The 18,826-nt window shown below is 39.5% G+C and overlaps 2 protein-coding genes across 15 annotated transcripts; one reads left to right on the top strand and one right to left on the bottom strand.

The window, feature by feature from the left end:
• The first annotated feature begins 484 nt into the window (after nt 1-484).
• simj (transcriptional repressor p66-beta simjang) lies at nt 485-13,328 on the top strand. Of its 14 annotated transcripts, none has more exons than XM_011634294.2 (9): nt 485-924; nt 5,995-6,063; nt 6,445-6,731; nt 6,839-7,064; nt 7,154-7,439; nt 7,752-7,817; nt 8,382-8,812; nt 9,078-9,382; nt 9,881-13,328. In XM_011634294.2, the coding sequence occupies exons 2-9, from the start codon at nt 6,014-6,016 to the stop codon at nt 10,135-10,137; spliced, it is 1,908 nt and encodes a 635-aa protein (XP_011632596.1). In that variant the 5' UTR covers nt 485-924; nt 5,995-6,013; the 3' UTR covers nt 10,138-13,328. The 14 variants fall into 14 exon arrangements, with proteins under 14 accessions (XP_011632596.1, XP_088938630.1, XP_088938632.1 ...); XM_089082504.1 differs by having other exon boundaries at nt 486-924; nt 6,448-6,731; XM_089082506.1 differs by lacking the exon at nt 485-924 and adding an exon at nt 4,572-4,594 and having other exon boundaries at nt 6,448-6,731.
• On the bottom strand, nt 10,593-18,601 carry LOC105424196 (uncharacterized). The gene is made up of 3 exons (XM_011634303.3): nt 18,218-18,601; nt 16,604-16,721; nt 10,593-14,469 (listed from the first exon to the last, which is right to left on the bottom strand). The coding sequence occupies exons 1-3, from the start codon at nt 18,584-18,586 to the stop codon at nt 14,279-14,281; spliced, it is 678 nt and encodes a 225-aa protein (XP_011632605.2). The 5' UTR covers nt 18,587-18,601; the 3' UTR covers nt 10,593-14,278.
• Nucleotides 18,602-18,826: the final 225 nt, after the last annotated feature.

Genomic DNA, 18,826 nt, shown 5'->3' with positions numbered 1-18,826 from the left:
GGCCTGCGCAGGCAGTCACGTGGTCGAGCGCGCGTGCGACCGCGCATGCGCGGAGAAATTCCACGATCTGGGAACAGCGCGAGACGAGCGTGGCAGTGCGCGTGCTTGGGATCTTCTCCCTCCATTCGAGGGAACTCGGTCGCTGTGTCGTCTACTCGCGCGTGGAAGTCGGAACTCGGGCAGCATTCTTTCTCGTGGAAAACGGTGTGCGTGCGTGGCTGCGTGCATGCGTGCATGCGTGCCTGTCCGCTACCTGCCTGCCTGCCGATGAGAGGGAAGGACCGCCGGGACATGTGCTGGAGTGTGTCGCGTGTGCGCGCGATCGCGACTCGATAAATCGTGTGCACAGCGCCGGTAGACAAGAGAAAGAGGAGAACGCGAACAGTGGCGAGACGACGCTCGGCAACGGGATAGACAGACAGACAGACAGACGGACGGACGGACGTGCCAGACGAACGGTGGGTGGGTGGGCGGGAGGACGGACAGCAGGCAGACCGGGTCGACCGAGTGCACGCGTGCACATTGACTCCGAATATACGTGATTATGCACGATGCGTGCGCGCCATATCGTCGTGAAGGAGCGACGGCAGCCAGTGCGGTGAGCGAGCGCGTTGCGCGTCTCGCCGAGTGATACGGAGTGCGCGGCAGCCAGATCGTGCGGTGACGTGCGAAGTGAGGTGCGGAAACGAGGGAAGAAAGAAGAAGAGGAAAAAAAAAGAACGGTCGTCGTCACCGGCAACGGCCGCGCGTCTCGCATCTCGTTCGTACGCGCTCGGCGGTACTGTGTCGCAAAGGGGCGACGTGTGCGCGGGGCGGAAGGAGGAAAGAGAGAGAAGAGGAGAAGAGGCAAAATCGCGGTGTTCGTCTCGCATGTCCGCTAAACCGCCACGCGAATTCGGATCAGCCTTGATCGAGACATCGTAGGTATGTACTGCGAAGGACAATGCATACGGGTGCGTATCGCGACGCGAAGGGACAGGAGGGGGGGAGAAGTGCAGCGCAAAGGGCATAGGAAGGTACTACGCCAAACGGAAAAGACACGACTCGAAGTTTTCCCAATGGGCCGGATATGGGATTTCTGTGGTGGTACGCCGCAAAGGTCATGTTTGATCCTTCGTGATTTCAAGGGGCATTTTTGTGAGAGGCAGGAGCCCATCCGTTTTTGAGGATGGAAAACAAACGCATTTGATGAATATATATGCGATGAAATATTTATTTTTGGATTTATTATCATTAATGACAATTGCGATAACGCCAAATGAATACTTTCGATATGTAGATATGTACCACTAATGGATTGCTAATGGATTGCATATTTTATAACAAAATTGAACCGAACATTTTCCTGCCCGTGGATCGTTTAATTTATCACGCTTGTGTAGAATTTTAAAACATTCGTTGAGCATAGGCACGATTCTTTAATTTTATTTGTTCCGTTTGTAAACAGACGAAAATGAAATATCGATGTTCAATCACGATTATCAATTTTAGATATCATGTATTCACGTATTTACGTTATTTCGTGCGTAATTAAAATTTCATCTTACATCGTAATTAAACATTGTTTGTCAAAGGGATGTTATTCACGTGCATTTTGCATTCAGAGTTTGCAATTCTTTCGCATATATATTTTCAATAAACACGCTTATTATCGCAAAGTTGATCTCGTTGAATAATTAATGCTTAAAGTTTTATTTGCAATTTTTATCAAAATTAAATTCTAAGTTTTTATAAATTTATTTTATTCACGAATTAATTTTGATACAAAAATTAAATGCGCAAACTATAATTATCACTTTCTAAAACATAACAACTAAGTTATGTGATTAATTAATGTAAGTATTGAACTCTCTCTGTTTCTCTCTTTCTCCGTTCATCATATTTGACAACGCAACTACAAAACAGTAACTACATAATCTGCGAATGCATAATCAAAGTAATTAATTTTTCGAATGAAGGATATTTTATAAAAATTATAGTAAAAATCCATATGTATATACAATTTTAAACATTATATTTTTCCTTTGTATTTTTCAAAATTATCGATTATGTCGTCGTGATTGATGGGCCATTTCCGATTTAATAAACGACGTGAATATTGGACATGAAATTGGACATTTTATTTTGCAGTTAATTACTTTTTCAAGTAGTTTCCTGTAATCCTTGAATAATTAAAAATAATGAAAATAACGCAAGAAGTAATGTATGTATATATTCCTCGCTTACATTGATAAATTGGCGCTGTTAAGAATACGTGTTTACGCTTTTGATGATTAGAAGATGTTGACTCATCTTTCAATTTGCTATTAATAATACATCTATTTTTTCTAAAAATAGATGAACCAGTATACATTTATAAAATGAAATAGATATATCTTTGAAGTATAATGAAAGCAAGCAAAAATTTTAGTGCAGCGATATCCAATGGTGACGATAAAAAAAGATCTGATATACAATTAGATTAACGTATTTTTCCTGTGCAAAACAAAAATTATATAAAAACTTATTAAATTATTCAAATTAAGACAATTTTAATTTATATTATTTTAATTTTATTATAATTATATTAATTTAAATTATTAATCGATATTTGTATGAATAAATTTCATGAATCTCGTAACGCTTTCTATAACTCACTACTGCTCTAGATAAATATGGTTCTTGCTACATATTTTCCGAAGGATTATGATTTAATCGTTTTCGAGCATCTTAAGCACATAGTCCTTCCCTGTTTCTTTCTCAATTCAAATACTGAAATTTTGATCTTTTGAGAACCTGTTTACCTCTGGCGCGCGTGCGTACATTTCGATATATCCAATTCTACCTAAATTGTGCGTTGAACCAAGAAAGGTGGAGTGGGAAAGTTGGGAGGATGGTATGTGAATTTTTCGGTATGTAGTGACTCGTCGAGATCAAAAGATCGCTCGTTCAGGTCAGGTTTTCTTCTTTTTCGCAGGGAGGGAAGAATTTTTCGTTGCGCGCGATGCGAGCAACAACTTTGTGTATTCATAAACGAGGACGCGAGTCGATCTCGCGTGTCGACGCGGCGAAAGTCGGGGAAGAAACCTGTGTATTCGTGTGAATTGCATGTGATAGAGAAATATGCGAAATAACCGTCGTTTTCCGGCTCAATAAGCCGCAGTTTTGCCTACTGACGGAACGCTTCCGGACGCTTCCCAATCCGTTTGTCGTGAAGGTGGTTCCTCGCGGACATCTAGCGCGATGCAAAGAAGAGAAACTTAACCTATTTAGATAAGATTGATCTCTCGTGGAATCTTTTTTTTCTTTGGATTATTGTGATAAGAAGTTAGACGTTAAGCAATTGCCTTTTTCTTGCCACGTAGCGAATAAACACAGACTTCGCTTGTTTTAACGGTGCTTGTTTCAACGGTGAGCCGTTTTTCTGAATCTTGGTCTTTCCTTTTTTTTTTTTCCCCCTCGATAGCGGTATAATACTGGCGCTAAATTTACAATCGAACGTCACGTAGGATTCACGCTACGTCCGGCATCCGACATATCTTCGATATAGAAGAATACATTTTCTGGAGACAAAAGTATTGCTATCTAGGAACCCAAAAAAAAAGTGAAATTTCCTATTGGATATCGGATCGTCGTACGTCGAATGTCAGACGCAGCAATGTGAATCTTGCATCAGTGTCGATCGCTTCGTGGCGAACTTCGCGTCATCGGGATGCGGCGATAGCGATTTCCTGGCTCGCTCGAGCTCGCGTTCTCGCGCGCGCGAAATGACATAACTTCGCGCTATACGTACGCGAGGAGTTGCATACTTGTGCGCGCGGAAAGTTTAGAGACCCCTTCGGGATCTCTACGTGTAACGGCGGCGGCGTCACGTGACGCCGCACGTCGGCGGTCGAGGCGAGACGAGGTAAAGAACGGGAGATCTAAGGCGTGAAACCGAGTAGGCAAGCGTGACGCTTTTGATCGCGGCGGAGGAATCCACGTGCGGCGGCTCGCGACTCTCGAAACGCGAGATCGCGGCGAACTTCACGCGACTCTCGGTCGCGCGTCCACCGAACGTCATCACACCGTCCGCGTCCGCGTGCGGCGCGTGGTGCGACACATCTCGGAGTTAGGGCACGCGTTTGGTCTTCACGCAAAATGACGATCAAACGGTCATCGGCGCGAGACACGAAGGCGCGCGAGAGAGGGAGAGAGAGGGAAAAAGAGGAAGGCGACCCGCCGAAAAAACGTCATGAGCCCTTCGTATGTCGGTGGTGGTCGCCGCCGCTGCAGCCGGCAGTGGGGACCCTGCCGTCGAAAAATCGATTTCCCGTAGGGCATAAGGGCGCGCGAGCGACCGGGAGGGGGGCGATGGGGGTGGGAGACATGTACGGAGACGAAATTCGGGAAAAGCCGCAAGGGGCGCGAGAGAAAGAGAGTATCTGTGTACGAGAGAGAAAGAGTGGGGAAAACGCGCGCGCGGGGGAAAGCGAAAGATGGACCAATACCAATAGAGAGTGCACGAGGGAGGTATGAAGATGGTGAGAAAGAGAAAGAGAGAAATTGGTTTCTAGCCCGTTCCCGATGCGGCCGCGTGTGGGTGAGCGGCTAGCGTGCTGCGGTCGTAGTAGGGGTGAGAGGAGAAATAATTAATGTGCGACCGTTCCTCTCCCCGCGCGCGCCTCGCATATTCCTCTCCCCCTCGTCCCCGCCCCTCCCGCGCTTGCCTTCCCCCCGGCCGTCTCCCCCTCGACCTACCTACTCTCTACGGGTCTTGTACCGCTACGCTTAGCTGCCATTGTGTCGGGGACGCCACTTCCGAGGCATCAAATTTAATTCTTCAATTGCGGAGAGACAGAAAGAGAGAGAGAGAAAGAGAGGAACAGAGAGATAGACGGAGAGCCGAAAAAGTGTGTGCACTCCGTCGAAAAAAAGCAGCGTGCGACCCGTGAGTGATACGCCGGTGGTGGTCCGGGCACCGACGTGGCTCGTCGTTACCTCCGCGGACGACGACGACGACGAAGACGACAATAACAACGACGACTATTACTACTACGATAACGACGACGTTCTCGTCACGAGAGCACGCATACTTCCCGCGTTCTCATCTTCTGGAGAAACTGGAGCTCCCCCCCCACTTTCCCCCTGACTGATACGCGCTACCGATCCTCTTTAACTCGTGGAAGTTAGGTTAGGACAGTTACTTCCGCAGGTATTGGCCGATCGCTTCGTCCTCCCCTTCTTTCTGGTTCTCTTTCTCTCTTTCTCTTTCTCCCTCCCCCCTCCCCCTCCCCCATCCCCCTCTCTTCGCACCTTCACGCTGGTGGCGTCGTCTCCCGTCACGGATGTTCCTCGGTCTCGCGCGTCGTCGTCGCCGTCATCGTCGTTGTCGTCGTTGTCGTCGTTATACGGAATCTCGTGCCATCGTCGGGCCATTCGCCTATCGGCATCAGTGTGACATCTACTCCTCGTGTCGCGTGGTGATCGGCCGATCGCCGGAGGACTTTCGGAGATTCCGGGCGCGTCATACCGGGACGGCGGGGACGAGTCGGTGAGACGGTCTAGCGAGAATGCGCGCAAGAGAGATTCGGTAACCCAGTTGTATGCCAACGCGAGCGAGTAATGCGCGCGCGCGCGGTTATGTATCGTGCGTGTGGTGTGTGTGTGCGTGTGGTGTGTGTGTGCGTGTGCGCGCGCGCGCGCGCGCGCGCATGGTGTGTGTGTGTGTGTGTGTGTGTGTGTGTGTGTGTGTGTGTGTGTGTGTGTGTGTGTGTGTGTGTAGTACACATGCATGAGTGAGTACCGTGAGTGCGTGTCGCGTAGTGTAGCGTAGCGTAGACCGGTGCGTGCCCTCACGCCGCGAGTTGCTTCATTGCACGCGCGGGATCAACGTCGTACCCGTTTTCTTGCGCGTTTTCAAACACGACACGACGCGATATTTACGATATTTTTCCCTCCGTTCTCCTGCGGATGTGTTTTCCGTGTTTTGCTCCGTGTTTTGCGATTGACTTTACACGTGCCTTATAATTGCAGAGTGACTACGGTCGAAAGAATGGAGGCCATGGATGTGGATGGGGATTCAGTGGTGGATTTGAGCATCAGGTAAAGTGCCATATATCTGAGATTTATTATTGTACTTCTTTCTACACTTGAAAAATGAAAAGTAAAATGAGTAAACATTGAACAACTAATGTTTGTTATATTCGTCATAGTAATCTCGTATAATATTGTACAATTCCAAATGTTAAAATAGAGGACAATATATACAATGATAATTAATGATAATAATTGCCAGGCAAGTTCCTTATCAGTATTAGGTTCTTATCACTATGTGATGGACGGAGAAGTAGGTTGTTGTTACTTCTTAGCTTGACATACATGAATATATTTAAAACAGTAAAACCGAGTCTTACTTATACCTTACCATAACAAATGTTTATGCTAGAGGTTCCTTAATTCGTAATATTGTTTTTCTTTTTTCAGCAGTAGTGGTAGGCGCAATTCCCCATCCCTTTCTGTGAATTCTGGTGACATCCCGTTAGACTTAGGGGTTCACTTTTCCACTGGTTCCAATTTGGAAAACAACATGCCAGAAGCACGTAATATACAGAATGCAACTCGGGGAATTTTGGCTCCTAAACGATCGCATGGAGATGAACGTAAACCTCGTCGTAATCTTAGACCTAGAATCGAGAGGAGCTACGCCGAGAGTCCCGATGAACCTAGGATGAACGGCTATTTAAATGGAAACGCATCGGACAGCGATGAAGGTTGTTTATAAATCTTTTTTTATTTTAGTATTAAAAATAGAGACTAATTTATGAATGTGTTTACTTTGATGTCGCATTGAGGCTTATTATGTTGAATGTTTAAATAGGCGACATGCCCCCGTTGGTCCCAATCAAAGAATTGTCGTCCGACGAGCTGGCTGAACGTGAAAGAATGCTCAGAAAATATAAAGAAGAGCTCAAATCGGAAGAAATGAAATTAGTGCTTCTAAAAAAGTTGCGTCAATCTCAGCAACTGAAAGAGAACATCGCGGCAGCACCGAAGGTTCTCAATAAATTACCACCGCCAGTAGCGACACAGCAGGTACCCCACAGGTAAAATCTCGCAATAATATCGTTTACCAAGATGTAACTTTTATATATATTATGTTAAGTCGAAGTCAATGCTATTTTTCTTATCACAGAGCAGGGAAAGCGCCCCCGCCTTTGCTTAAGGGTCAGCCCGCACCAAGCAGAAGTAGTAGTTTACACGCTCCACCACCTGGCATGGTACTACCTCCTACCGCTGGTCGAAATACCATTCCGAGTACAGGGATGCCTCCGAATATGGTGATACCACAACCACCTCATCCTAGAGGAAGACCACCTACTGTACCAGCAGCAACTGTTTCCAGTTATCATGCGCCGACAGATAGAACAGAGAGATCTACAAAGGATCCAACACCGGCGCCAGCACATCAAGTAAGTAAGGTATAACAAATCACATTTTATTATTTATGTTATAAGTCATAGTTGTAACGTTAGTTTTATGTGAACATTAAGAGTGAGCTAGAGTTATTCGACATCTCCTTTCAATAATTTTCAATTATTCATATAATTATTCAATAATTTTAAGAACTAACACTTTCACTGCTAATACACTAATAATCGCTAATGTAATACAATTACGAGCGATTGTTGTGCGAACGCAGAACACTGAACACAACCGTGAAAGTGTTAAGTAATTCTCTAATCATGAAAACAACATATGTAATATATTGTTGTGTTTTTTTAAACACAAAGCTGCTTGCTGGATCGCAAGAAAATAAAACCACCGCATCCTTAAGCACACCTGTGAATTCGGAACAGGTATATTCATTCGTCGATCAATGTGTAATATTCTCTCTGTTTGTATTCTTTAAAGGCTATTAATCTATTTTTTTTTCTTCATGTTGATTATGATGTTTTAAGCTTTTATTCTTTATGCTTTTTGTTTCTAATAATAATTTATTTTAATAATAAATTTATATATATATATATATATATACAAGAAAGTTTAGTGTTAGTCTTCAACGCATTATACAAGTTAACATCCAATATTGCTAAATTTTTACTAACATGGTACTTATTTTTTAAGTACATATTTATATAAATATATCAAAAGAGGGATAAATATTAAACAAATCAGAAGTATCATATAATATTTAAATTCTAATTTGCATGCATCTATTAAATAAATATTTACTTATATTACTTACAAACGTATGCACATAAAAACGAATTAGTTAAGTTATTTTAATTTTTATTATATATATTGTACTTTTCCCATTTCATTAAAATGTTTTGTTTTTGTGTCATTGGAAGATTAATTGTATAAAATATGTTTTACAGTTACAACAAATGATGAAGAATTTTATATTTTCGGTAACACAGGATAGAACAGCGCGGGAAGAAACACCTGCTCAACGTCAAGCAGCTGCCAAAATGGCTCTGAGGAAACAGCTCGAGAAAACACTGTTACAAATACCACCGCCGAAACCGCCACCTCCAGAGATGCACTTTGTACCGAATCCTTCCAATACGGAATTCATTTATCTGGTCGGTTTGGAACATGTAGTCGATTTTATAACGAGGGAACCGGCTATACCACCACCTCCCGAACCATTTGAGTGCTCACAATGCAAAACAGATTTCACACCTGTATGGAAATGGGAGAAACCCATGCCTGGTGGTAAGAAAGACAGTCCCAGAGGACAACATGCAACTTTCCAGCGACCATCAGCGGGTCGTGATCCGAGAGTCATATGTGAACACTGTGTTACAACCAATGTCAAGAAAGCACTGAAAGCAGAGCATACTAATCGGTGGGTTTTTATCTATATTAAAATATTAATAATATGTGTAAGAATAGTAAGATTTCATTTCGTTAATCTTTTAATAAATAATGATTAATAAATTAACCGTTCTATATAGAAGATTTAACATTTAATTAACATATTATTTGTTACATTATTTAGATAGAATAATTGAAACTTTAATGTTTATGTGATAAATATAAAGGATGAAACATTGAGATACTACGATACTACGATATTTCTCGCTTTTAACAAATTTTACATGGGATTATAGATTAAAAACTGCTTTCGTGAAAGCGCTACAGCAAGAGCAGGAAATAGAGCAAAGGTTAGCACAAGCGGCATGTCCAAGTCCAGATCCTCCCGCTCCAAAACCAGTTCCTAAGGCAGCAACTCCCACAAGAAGAGTAGCTACACCGCCTGCACCTCCGCCGCAGGTACCACCGGCACCCACGTTGACACCGACGCCTCCCGCGCCAAAGCTGCAGGAGCATCCCTTGGTGAAACTGGCTGAAAGCGGAAAGTTCGGTCCGCATCATGCAGCTGCTGCGGCTGCCTTGCAACAGCAATTGATCAGAGGTGAGCAAAGATATATTATAAAGTGTTCAACATCCTGGAAAAATATAGAAAACCTGTAATTTCCAGAACATTTTTTCTTTTTTTCTTTTTTTAGGAACATCATGAAATTTGTTGTAATTCGGGAAATTTTGTGATATTTTATCTATAAATTTAATTATATTCTTAGACAAACGTTGATAATGTTGCTTTTATCATCACGAGTTGTCGGTAATCATATTTAAATTAGCAATCAATATAACATATATTTATGTACATAATATATATTGACATATAACTATTGAGTTTTTATAAAGAAAATCCAATGTCTTTTTAGAATAAACTAAAATGTTAATATTCTTTGTAAGAAAACATTAAGATATGCAAACGATAAAATAAAATTATTAATTAGATAAAAGGTAAAGGGAAATTCGGGAATTTTTTTACATTTAACATCCAGTAAATATTATATAAAATCTTTAACGAAAACTAATTCTCTGTTTCATGTGGTTGCTATTTTAGAATTAACGAAGAATCCAGTAACAGGTCTACCTGGACCACATCAGCCCCTTCCTGCTCACATGATGCCGCATTTTACCTCGATATTGTATCCGTATCAATTAGCGATGGCTGCTGGTGGTAAAGGCCTCGTAGAGTTACAACGACAAGCGGCGGATCTTCAACGTCAATATCTGCTCGACATGATTCCGTCGCAAGCGTCTCAAGCACAAGGCAATCAAGCACCACCGAGAGCCCACCCACACAACTGGAAAACGTAACCGGACGCATTTAAGGGATGATGTAGCAGTAAATGCGAATAGATGAAACAGTGAATCTGTGTAATGGAAGATGAAAAAAGCTAAGGGAAGAATCCAGTAAAGTGTGCAGTTGATCGTAATTTTGTGCGCCTGAACGCTACGCTATGCCAATCGCAACATTAGTGTTTCAGTTAAGATGAAGCTCAACTTGAAATATGTCAGAAAAATGACATTCGTTAGTATTGTATAAAGAATAATTAATCGTTGTGAATATGTCAATTGACGTGTACGTTTATGACTTTATTGTTATCTAAGGGGTAAAGGTTTTATTTCCGTCATCGAAACATGCACCCAGTGTACGTATGAGTTGGGATACGGAATCGCGTCGCGTCTAAGTGATTCAACGTTTAGCGGAGACTAACAGAACTCTCCCGAATTGGAAATGCGCCGTTCATTTCCTTTTTTTCCTGATCTTCGTATGTATATATATATATATATATATATATATATATATATATATACACACATACATATACATATACATATACATATACACACACGTTATTATTTCGTTAACATATTGTTAACATTGTCCACTGAACAACAGATATATAAACATAATTAATTTAAGCGTATTGACAAGCATACTATAATATTGAATGCAATTGCTTAAATAATAAACACGAGTTGCCTAACTAAGCGTGAGCAAGCAGTCACATCTCATACCATTTTTATTCTTTGTCCCATATTATATATTCTGTCTTGTTATTGCATAAAAGATTTTATTTAAAAAAAAAATTATCTATTTGTGCATTTAGAAAGATTCTATTTTATTTTTTTTTATTTGTTTTTCTTTTGTTTCACTGTGTTTCTAAGGAATTCTTAATACGATGAGAGATAAAGTAAAAATGCTCGTGTGATGCAAGTTGGACAACTCTGTTATATGACATAATATAAAGAACCAAATAGACATTTACAAGGCACTAAATAAATCAATAATAAGTGCAAATGACTGCAAATCGGATTATTAACAATAATAGGGGTAATTCCGGGAGGGAAAGCATGAACATGAGACGAGATAACGAAGTTGATGGAAAGGATCTTTTTAGGCCCTTAGATAGTTAAGACGATTTTTGCCGCTGATTCCAATGTGTTTTGCGATCACCGGCAGTACCTGTACTATGTATGTATATCATTATTTTCTCCGGACTGTATTTTTAAGGCGAGTTTAATGCAAGATAGAACTAGCTACATACGAGGAAAAAGAAAAAATGATCTTTGTAAGAAAGCGCGTGTGAGTGATGATAAGCCAGCACATGTGAGATGTATAGCAATCTTTTTCTCTCTCGACATACGGCGGAGTATGCATCGGCGAGTTTTAATGGAGTATGCATCGGCGAGTTTCAAATGGAGAGCGACACGAGTGTCATATTCGCGCACAAATACGATTTTCTCGTATGACATCAAGTCACACGTTAGGTCAGGCTCGTGTCTTACGCGAAACATACACTCGGGCGATGCATACACGACTTAACTTGGAATGTTGTACGTTAAAAAAAAAAAACTATTCAGATGAACCTGCAATGATAATCGGGATTCGAGTTAATGCAGCGCGATTGATTTCATGTCACATTCGATGTAAAAGTATTTAAAGAAACTTACTAGAGGAGATACGTAATCGAGATTTTTGCGAATTGTTACAACACGGCGACCGCCGGATTTTTACGACGTCCTCTACGAGTCTGCACTTGAACGAGTTAAAAGTATCCGGCACTTGTCCCCATTAATACCAGTCCTCTTCCCCCCCCTTCCTTCTCCACTAATAGTCTGATTTCATTACTTCTGGGCTAACCGATCTTGGTCTCATACATTTCCGAATCAATTAAATATATAGTACTATAGTCTTGATATTTCTCGGTATATGATACAACTTAATAAACTAAAATAGCATAATCATCTCTCTTTGTACTACGTGATAGATTTTGAACTCGTACTTGATATACATGTACACCATAATAAGTCTACGATCGCATAATAGATCAAGATCTGTGTTTTTTGTGTAAGAGAAAACGTAATAATATGTCGTCAACTAATTACCGTCATCGGGGTACTACCGTCGTCGTTGTTGTCGTTATCCTAAGATGAGATCCGGGAGCGAAATAGAATGACAACATGAAAGAGGAGAGATTCTTAAAAACTTGAACGTACTTCCCCGAGAGAACCGAGCAATATTTTGTATAATTTTGATAATTAAAGACTTTCCAAGTCGACTATTCCCAAGCTGTTTTAAGTAAAAACATTGCTCTTCAAATAAACAGTAGTTAAAATACATTTGTTACGAACTTTTTTTGATTTTTATCGATTTAGTTCTTAGAAATTATTTAACTTAAAAATTGAAAATTAATTTTTGAAAGTCAATAAGGTTTTACTTAAAACTATTTGGAAATAACGATCAATTCCGTAATCACGCGCGCTTGCAATATTTCATAATAACAAAAAATATAGGGACTTGAATTTGAATTTTTTTTTTTAATATAAATGAATGACATAAAATATTTTTTATTTTTTTTTTCTACGAAATTAACGGCGTGAGGATATACCTGATGTATGATTCCCTTGAGATTTATTCGATAAAGAGCAAATCGTCATCATCATTATCATTTGCATCATCTTCAAATAGATTGAGTGCATCTTATTCGGTAATCAAATCGCGTCTCGTCTCTCACAAACAAAAAGAATATATATTTCTTTCTATTCTTCTTTTCTAGTCTTGTCTCTCTTTAATCTCTGTGTGGTGCTGTTAGCAATTATGCACTTTCAAAGTGCGAGAGAATTTTATATCCTAAAAAAAAAGGAACTCTCTTTTCGCTACACGACAGAAACGAGGGATGGCGAATATTTAACAGAACTAGAATTCTAAGGCGTTCGCAAAATGAAAGAGAAAGAAAAAAATATGAGTCGACTTTGGCCGCGCGTTTTATGGGGACGCAAATATTTCGTAATAATGAATATTAAACTGTTGAAGACTGCGTGACATGTGCGCACATTTTTTATTTTGTCAAAAAGAAATTGCGAAATTCATACACCGATCTTGGAACGTTTGTCCGAATGAAAAGCGTTGTCCCCAATTTATAGAATTAGTGGATAAATAAAGATTACCGAATACTCTGGAAACTATACGAATAAAGCTTACCAAAATGATTGTATTAAAAGGTGATATTTATTTATCTCTTATATTTTCGTTTTTGTTTCTCTTTTTTTTTTTTTTTTTTAATTGCACCTGCAAAACTTTTGTTGGTACTGTTAAGGAATCCGTTTAACAGCGAATCCAAAATTATGTGTGTTCTGTTATAATTATTCCTTAATTATTCAGTGTCTTGCCAAGAATCTAAAAAAATAAAATGCTGGTAGTATATGAACCTATGTACTTGAAATTTATGAACGTACAATGTATGAGTTTTACCGATTTATTTATCAAAATGTCGATATGTATAGATCTATAAACCTGCAAATTTTTTGTATTTTATAGAAATTGTATATATTTTTTTCAAAAGCGTATAAATTCTATAGAGTATACAATTAATTAACAATCAATATTTAGACTAAAATAATTAAAAAAGTAAGTTGATAGGTAAATATAAATTTGCAGAAGCGTTCTCCGCAATACGCATCAATCTTTATAGTTATATTTTACAGGTTTGATTACAACAGGCTTTAATTTATACACTGTACAAATTTGAAGAACTAAAAGAATTTTTTTTTGTTTAAGGAAAAATTATATTATTGTAAATAATATTTTTCATAAATAATTGCTTTTGAATTTACGATGTCAAGTTTCAGGTACAATCAGGATTACAAAATTAAAATCTTCATTCAACAACAAAAGTTGGAGTCAGAAACAATCAGGTTGGACCAGTTTAACGAGGGTAAATGCTATATTTAGAAGTAACGGCGTGAAACTTGACTTGTGCAATGTGTAATACGATTAAGTTTAAATGTCTCGCGTATACGCTAGTAATATTCGGCCAGAGTGGCCGTTGTTATAAACTTGAACAATTTCATGGGCGGGGAGGGGGAGACCAGTCACACATTTCAAGATCATCGATCGTCATGGTAAAACACAACTATCACAGTCGAGACATCGCCGAAGAAATCCCGGTGACTAATTCTGCTTCTTTTCGTTATACTGCGACAGGCATTTCTTGAAGTGTTTGGCGCAAAAGGGATACAGCGTCGGATGATCGCACGTCCTGCAGGCTGCCGCGAGATGAGAGCAACATCTCAAGCTTTCACGGCAACAGGAGGCCCATAAGTCGGGCCCGGCGGCGGCGCAATCGTAACAGAAACAGTCTCCTGCAATGCATTTCAGGATCAAGATTCGGTATTGATATCGGTAATTTTGACTTAAACTGCAATTTCTCGATTTCACTCGATTTCGTCAATATCTCTCTTATCTTTGTGAAACGCGATAAGCAGCTTCCGCGTTTCAACAAGGACATTAATTAAGTAAATGGTTTGCTCGCCTATCTCTCCACGTTAATATGTGAGGAAATTTTTTCTCATGAAAATCATCCAAATGTTTTGCTATTTTTTAAAACACACTTGGCGGAATAAAAAAAAATTTATAATTTGAAATTAGTATTTATACTTTTTCGTATGGAAAAGTTTTTATTGAGAATATTTTAGAAGTTCTGCCTATGTGAAAGCATTTTTGATTAATATTAGATTTTTAACTCGATTTGCTCAAGGTGGTATTAAATTACATTTACTTGTATATTGCAAAAGATCATTTTTCGCGTGCATGCATTTTCTTGTAACTTTCTTAGGACGATATTTAAATCTAAAGCTTTAATTTTACATTTCAGTCGCGCAGTTAAAAAAACCACGTATTTACGAACGATTTGCTTCTCGATGCTCTCACCATATTACTTTCTCTTACCAGTTGTATATCTCGTATCGTATTACACTATGTCGTAAAGCGCGCTTGCGAATCTTGTGACGTAAAGATACGATGCGAACCATAATCGCGCGGATTATTGCGAAGAACGTAGAATAAGATAAAGAAAAAAATAATATGAATTAAAAATATTCCGACTGAAATATCGCACGCGTCGTATTCTTTTATTCAGGAACTGGTTGCACACATGTTTGCAACAGTGATATTTGCAAGACTCTGTCTCTCAACCGCACGCGATTATCATAAATTAAGAATAGAGCTTTTAATTAGGTCCAACAGATAAAATAAAAAGAGATGCATTATTCCTAACTTCCCAGTTTAGTTCCCATTTTGTATAGTCGGTATGTAATCTTCTCGGATCGTTCTGAAATATTTCGTCTACTCGCATTTTCGCTCGCATGCGATATGATTGATCATCTTTGAGAATCACTGTCGTATTTCTCGTGCGTTCTAATCTACGCGTTACTCGAAAGTAGTGCTCGCATGTAACGTGTGTGTCACTCAGTTATGGCAATTAGACTTTCTCAAGCGATGATGACGAGACGCGGCAAGTGTTACATGTTCTACGATGTTCCGTTCCGAGAATCTCCCGTGCGTTTGTATATTCGTCTTTGATATCTCATCTCGCACATCTCGGTCGATATCGCCTTCCGATGTAAAAACCTGCTTGAGATTTCATGCGAGTAATGACTCGCTGCGAACTAAATCTTTCTCATTTAAATTCATTATGGTAGAGAAAGGTGCGATACGCAATGTAGACCTAGAAAAAAGAGCGGCGCTCTCTTTTTCTGCCAATGTCAAGCAATCACCCTAATTATTTAGAATCCCGTCAAATTTGCCTTCTCTTTAAAATTTTAATTAAAATTATATTTAATTATTATTATATTTAATTTTAATTTAAGTAACACTCCAACATTTTGCGTCAAACTGTCACGTCAACACGTCACTTCGCAATTACTTGGAGAATTCTAGACCGTGTAAATTTTAATTTCGCTATTTCGCTCGAGACTGCTCTATTTTTTTAGTTTAATTAAAATTAAATTTAATTATTATTAAATTAGGTAACGCTCTAATAGCTTGTAATAATACAATACGGAAAGAAAACTATGTAAAAATTTGCTAGAAATCTGAAAATAATTTTGTTGGACTATCCAAATATTTATATAGAACGTTCAGATTGGTTGCTAGAGTATCAACAATTTTTGCGATATAATTATCCCAGTATAATTATTTCGATGGCCCAAGAAGATTATTTTCAGATTTTCTGTTTCCGGCCAAATTTTTAAGATACTTTAACAAATTCATATATCCGTAATACTTCGTTGCATCGAGATGCGAGACGAGATATCAACACCGCGCTGCGTCGGCGAACATAGTCATCTGGGAGCGGCTACTGTCAAGGTCAGAATCTCTATTGTCAAAGAGCGAATAGCGATGTATTTTTTTTTTTCGCAATAGCGAGGAAGCTCGCTAGCGGTACCGTGTGCGGATCGCAATGCGGTCAGATTCCGGGCGGCTACGAGGATTTACCTCGCGGACAGTCGACGGATCGGCGTGCTTCGGCTCTCCGACACTCCAGGCCCTCCTCCCCCATGGGACAGTTGGAGAACGATGCCTCGATAGTATTCTCGCCGAGTATCGCATCAATCTGAAAATATTTCATCATCATATCGCTATCTAGGCGTGGAATTCCGTTGCGGACGCTCGCAGAGTTACGAAACTCTCATTTCGACGGCGAATGTTAATCATCAATTAACTCACTGGATGTCGGTGGGATTTTTTTTTTTACATCCTTTACCGCATCGCGCTCCCAATTGCTAGAAAATTTCCCTGCTTCAGGAAAGTCCGTTTTTTAATCAGTCAGTGCATCTCGAAAACCATCGATCCGGCATTCTCGCGAAAGATTTGAAATTAATAGTTAATGTTAAAAATTGAAATAAGGGAAGGACAAAAGTGAAATTACTAAAAGGATATGTGGTTTGAATTTGGATCTTTCTAGCGGAAGACATCCCTACGCGTCGTATGTAAAGAGGGTTCACGTTGCGTTTGTTATTACGGACAACGTAATGGGAGGCACTCGTGATTATTTCTCCTTGTATGCTGTGCGCGTTTGTCTCTCATGCGACGCGATTGCATCACGAGACGATCTGTTCGGAATTATAAATTCGATTCGGGGAAACACAGAAAGGGAGAAACCGGACAGTGGTTTCACCACCCGGACACCAAGTTTGCTGTTTTTGATACGGTCAACGAATAATATTCTCTTCATGATTTTTCTTAAAATGTAAAAAAATCAAGAGTGCATTGTTCGTCACGCGCATGAAAATAGTAAACTTGGTAATCTGATGATAAAATTGATATCTGTGATCATAAATATATAATCACAAATTGTTAAAAATAACAACGAGTACATTTTGATTGTTTTCTTCAAGTTATGATTTTATTAAAAGATTTGTATTGATAAATTATATGATATATTATATGATAAATTTATATTAAAAAATTTTATACACACACACACACACACACACACACACACACACACACACACACACACACACACACACACACACACACATATCATATATGTATCAAAAAGTTTTAATAAAATTATCATAATCCGAAGGAGACAATCGAATGTACTTGTTGCTATTTTTAGCAATAATGATTAATATTATATTCTCAATCACTCAAGATTGTCTGTACATACTCTCATACTGTACATACTCTCGCACTAAAATATTTTCCCAATAAAATCTTATAATATTGAAACCTTGTAATAAAATTATTATATGTAATCTGAAGGACGCAATTGAAGTATACTTGTCGTTGCCATCTTTGGCAAACTTGATTGTATATATAAATCAAGCTTATCGAAAATGGCAAGGATAAAAATACTTCGTTATCTCCATCGCATTATCCATAATAATTTTATTATAAGACTTTAATGTCACAAGAGCTTATCGGAAAAATATAATATTTTAAGAGCGAGAGTTTGCGCAGACGTTTTCGAATGATTATAAAAATATAATAAAAATATTGAATATTTTAACAGATGGACAATAACGATTGATATAACATGTATAAACATTACAATTTTGAAATAATTTTAACTTTAATCGAGCTCGGTGTCCTCCGACTTACCCTCTTGAATGCGCCCGGTTTGGAGAACATCTTCACCAGTTTCGCAAGGGCGTTCTCCGCCTGGACCTGTTCCGCGATGTTGGTGACGTTCGTGGCGCAGTGACTTCCACGTGGTGATAGAACCGCGAACAAACAGAAGAGGAATGCGAAAGGAACGCTCCGGTCGGAGGACATCGCGAGATGAAAGAAAAAAAAAAAAAGAAAGAGAGGAGAGAAAGATCTTCGAGCTCGCGCGTTCGATTCCGCGCGATTCGAAACTGCCGACTGCAACTGGTAGTCAGCAACTGGCCGGGAACTCGGTACTCGTTGACTACCTGGTGGGGATATCCCACATCGACGTAGAAAAGCATCATCTCGTATATGCCGCATAAACGTGGAATTTGCTCGGTCTAATGGAAATAAGAACGCGCTTTACGCGATTGCGTAATGCAGGCAGACTGCAAATATTTTTGATCCTGCGTTTCATTTTTTTTTTTATTACGCTTACACGAATTAATACATATATGTTTCTTTCATTAATGTCTTATCGAAGCAAGAAGATTATTTCCATTGAGATTTTGCTAATATACCATTTTTTGTAAATTTATTATGTAATTTATATTTTGCTAT

This window comes from Pogonomyrmex barbatus, unplaced genomic scaffold, assembly GCF_055798465.1.
Source record: "Pogonomyrmex barbatus isolate J1 unplaced genomic scaffold, ASM5579846v1 scaffold6, whole genome shotgun sequence".
Classification (NCBI taxonomy): Eukaryota; Metazoa; Arthropoda; class Insecta; order Hymenoptera; family Formicidae; genus Pogonomyrmex; species Pogonomyrmex barbatus.
This window is presented reverse-complemented; position numbering and strand designations above follow the sequence as displayed.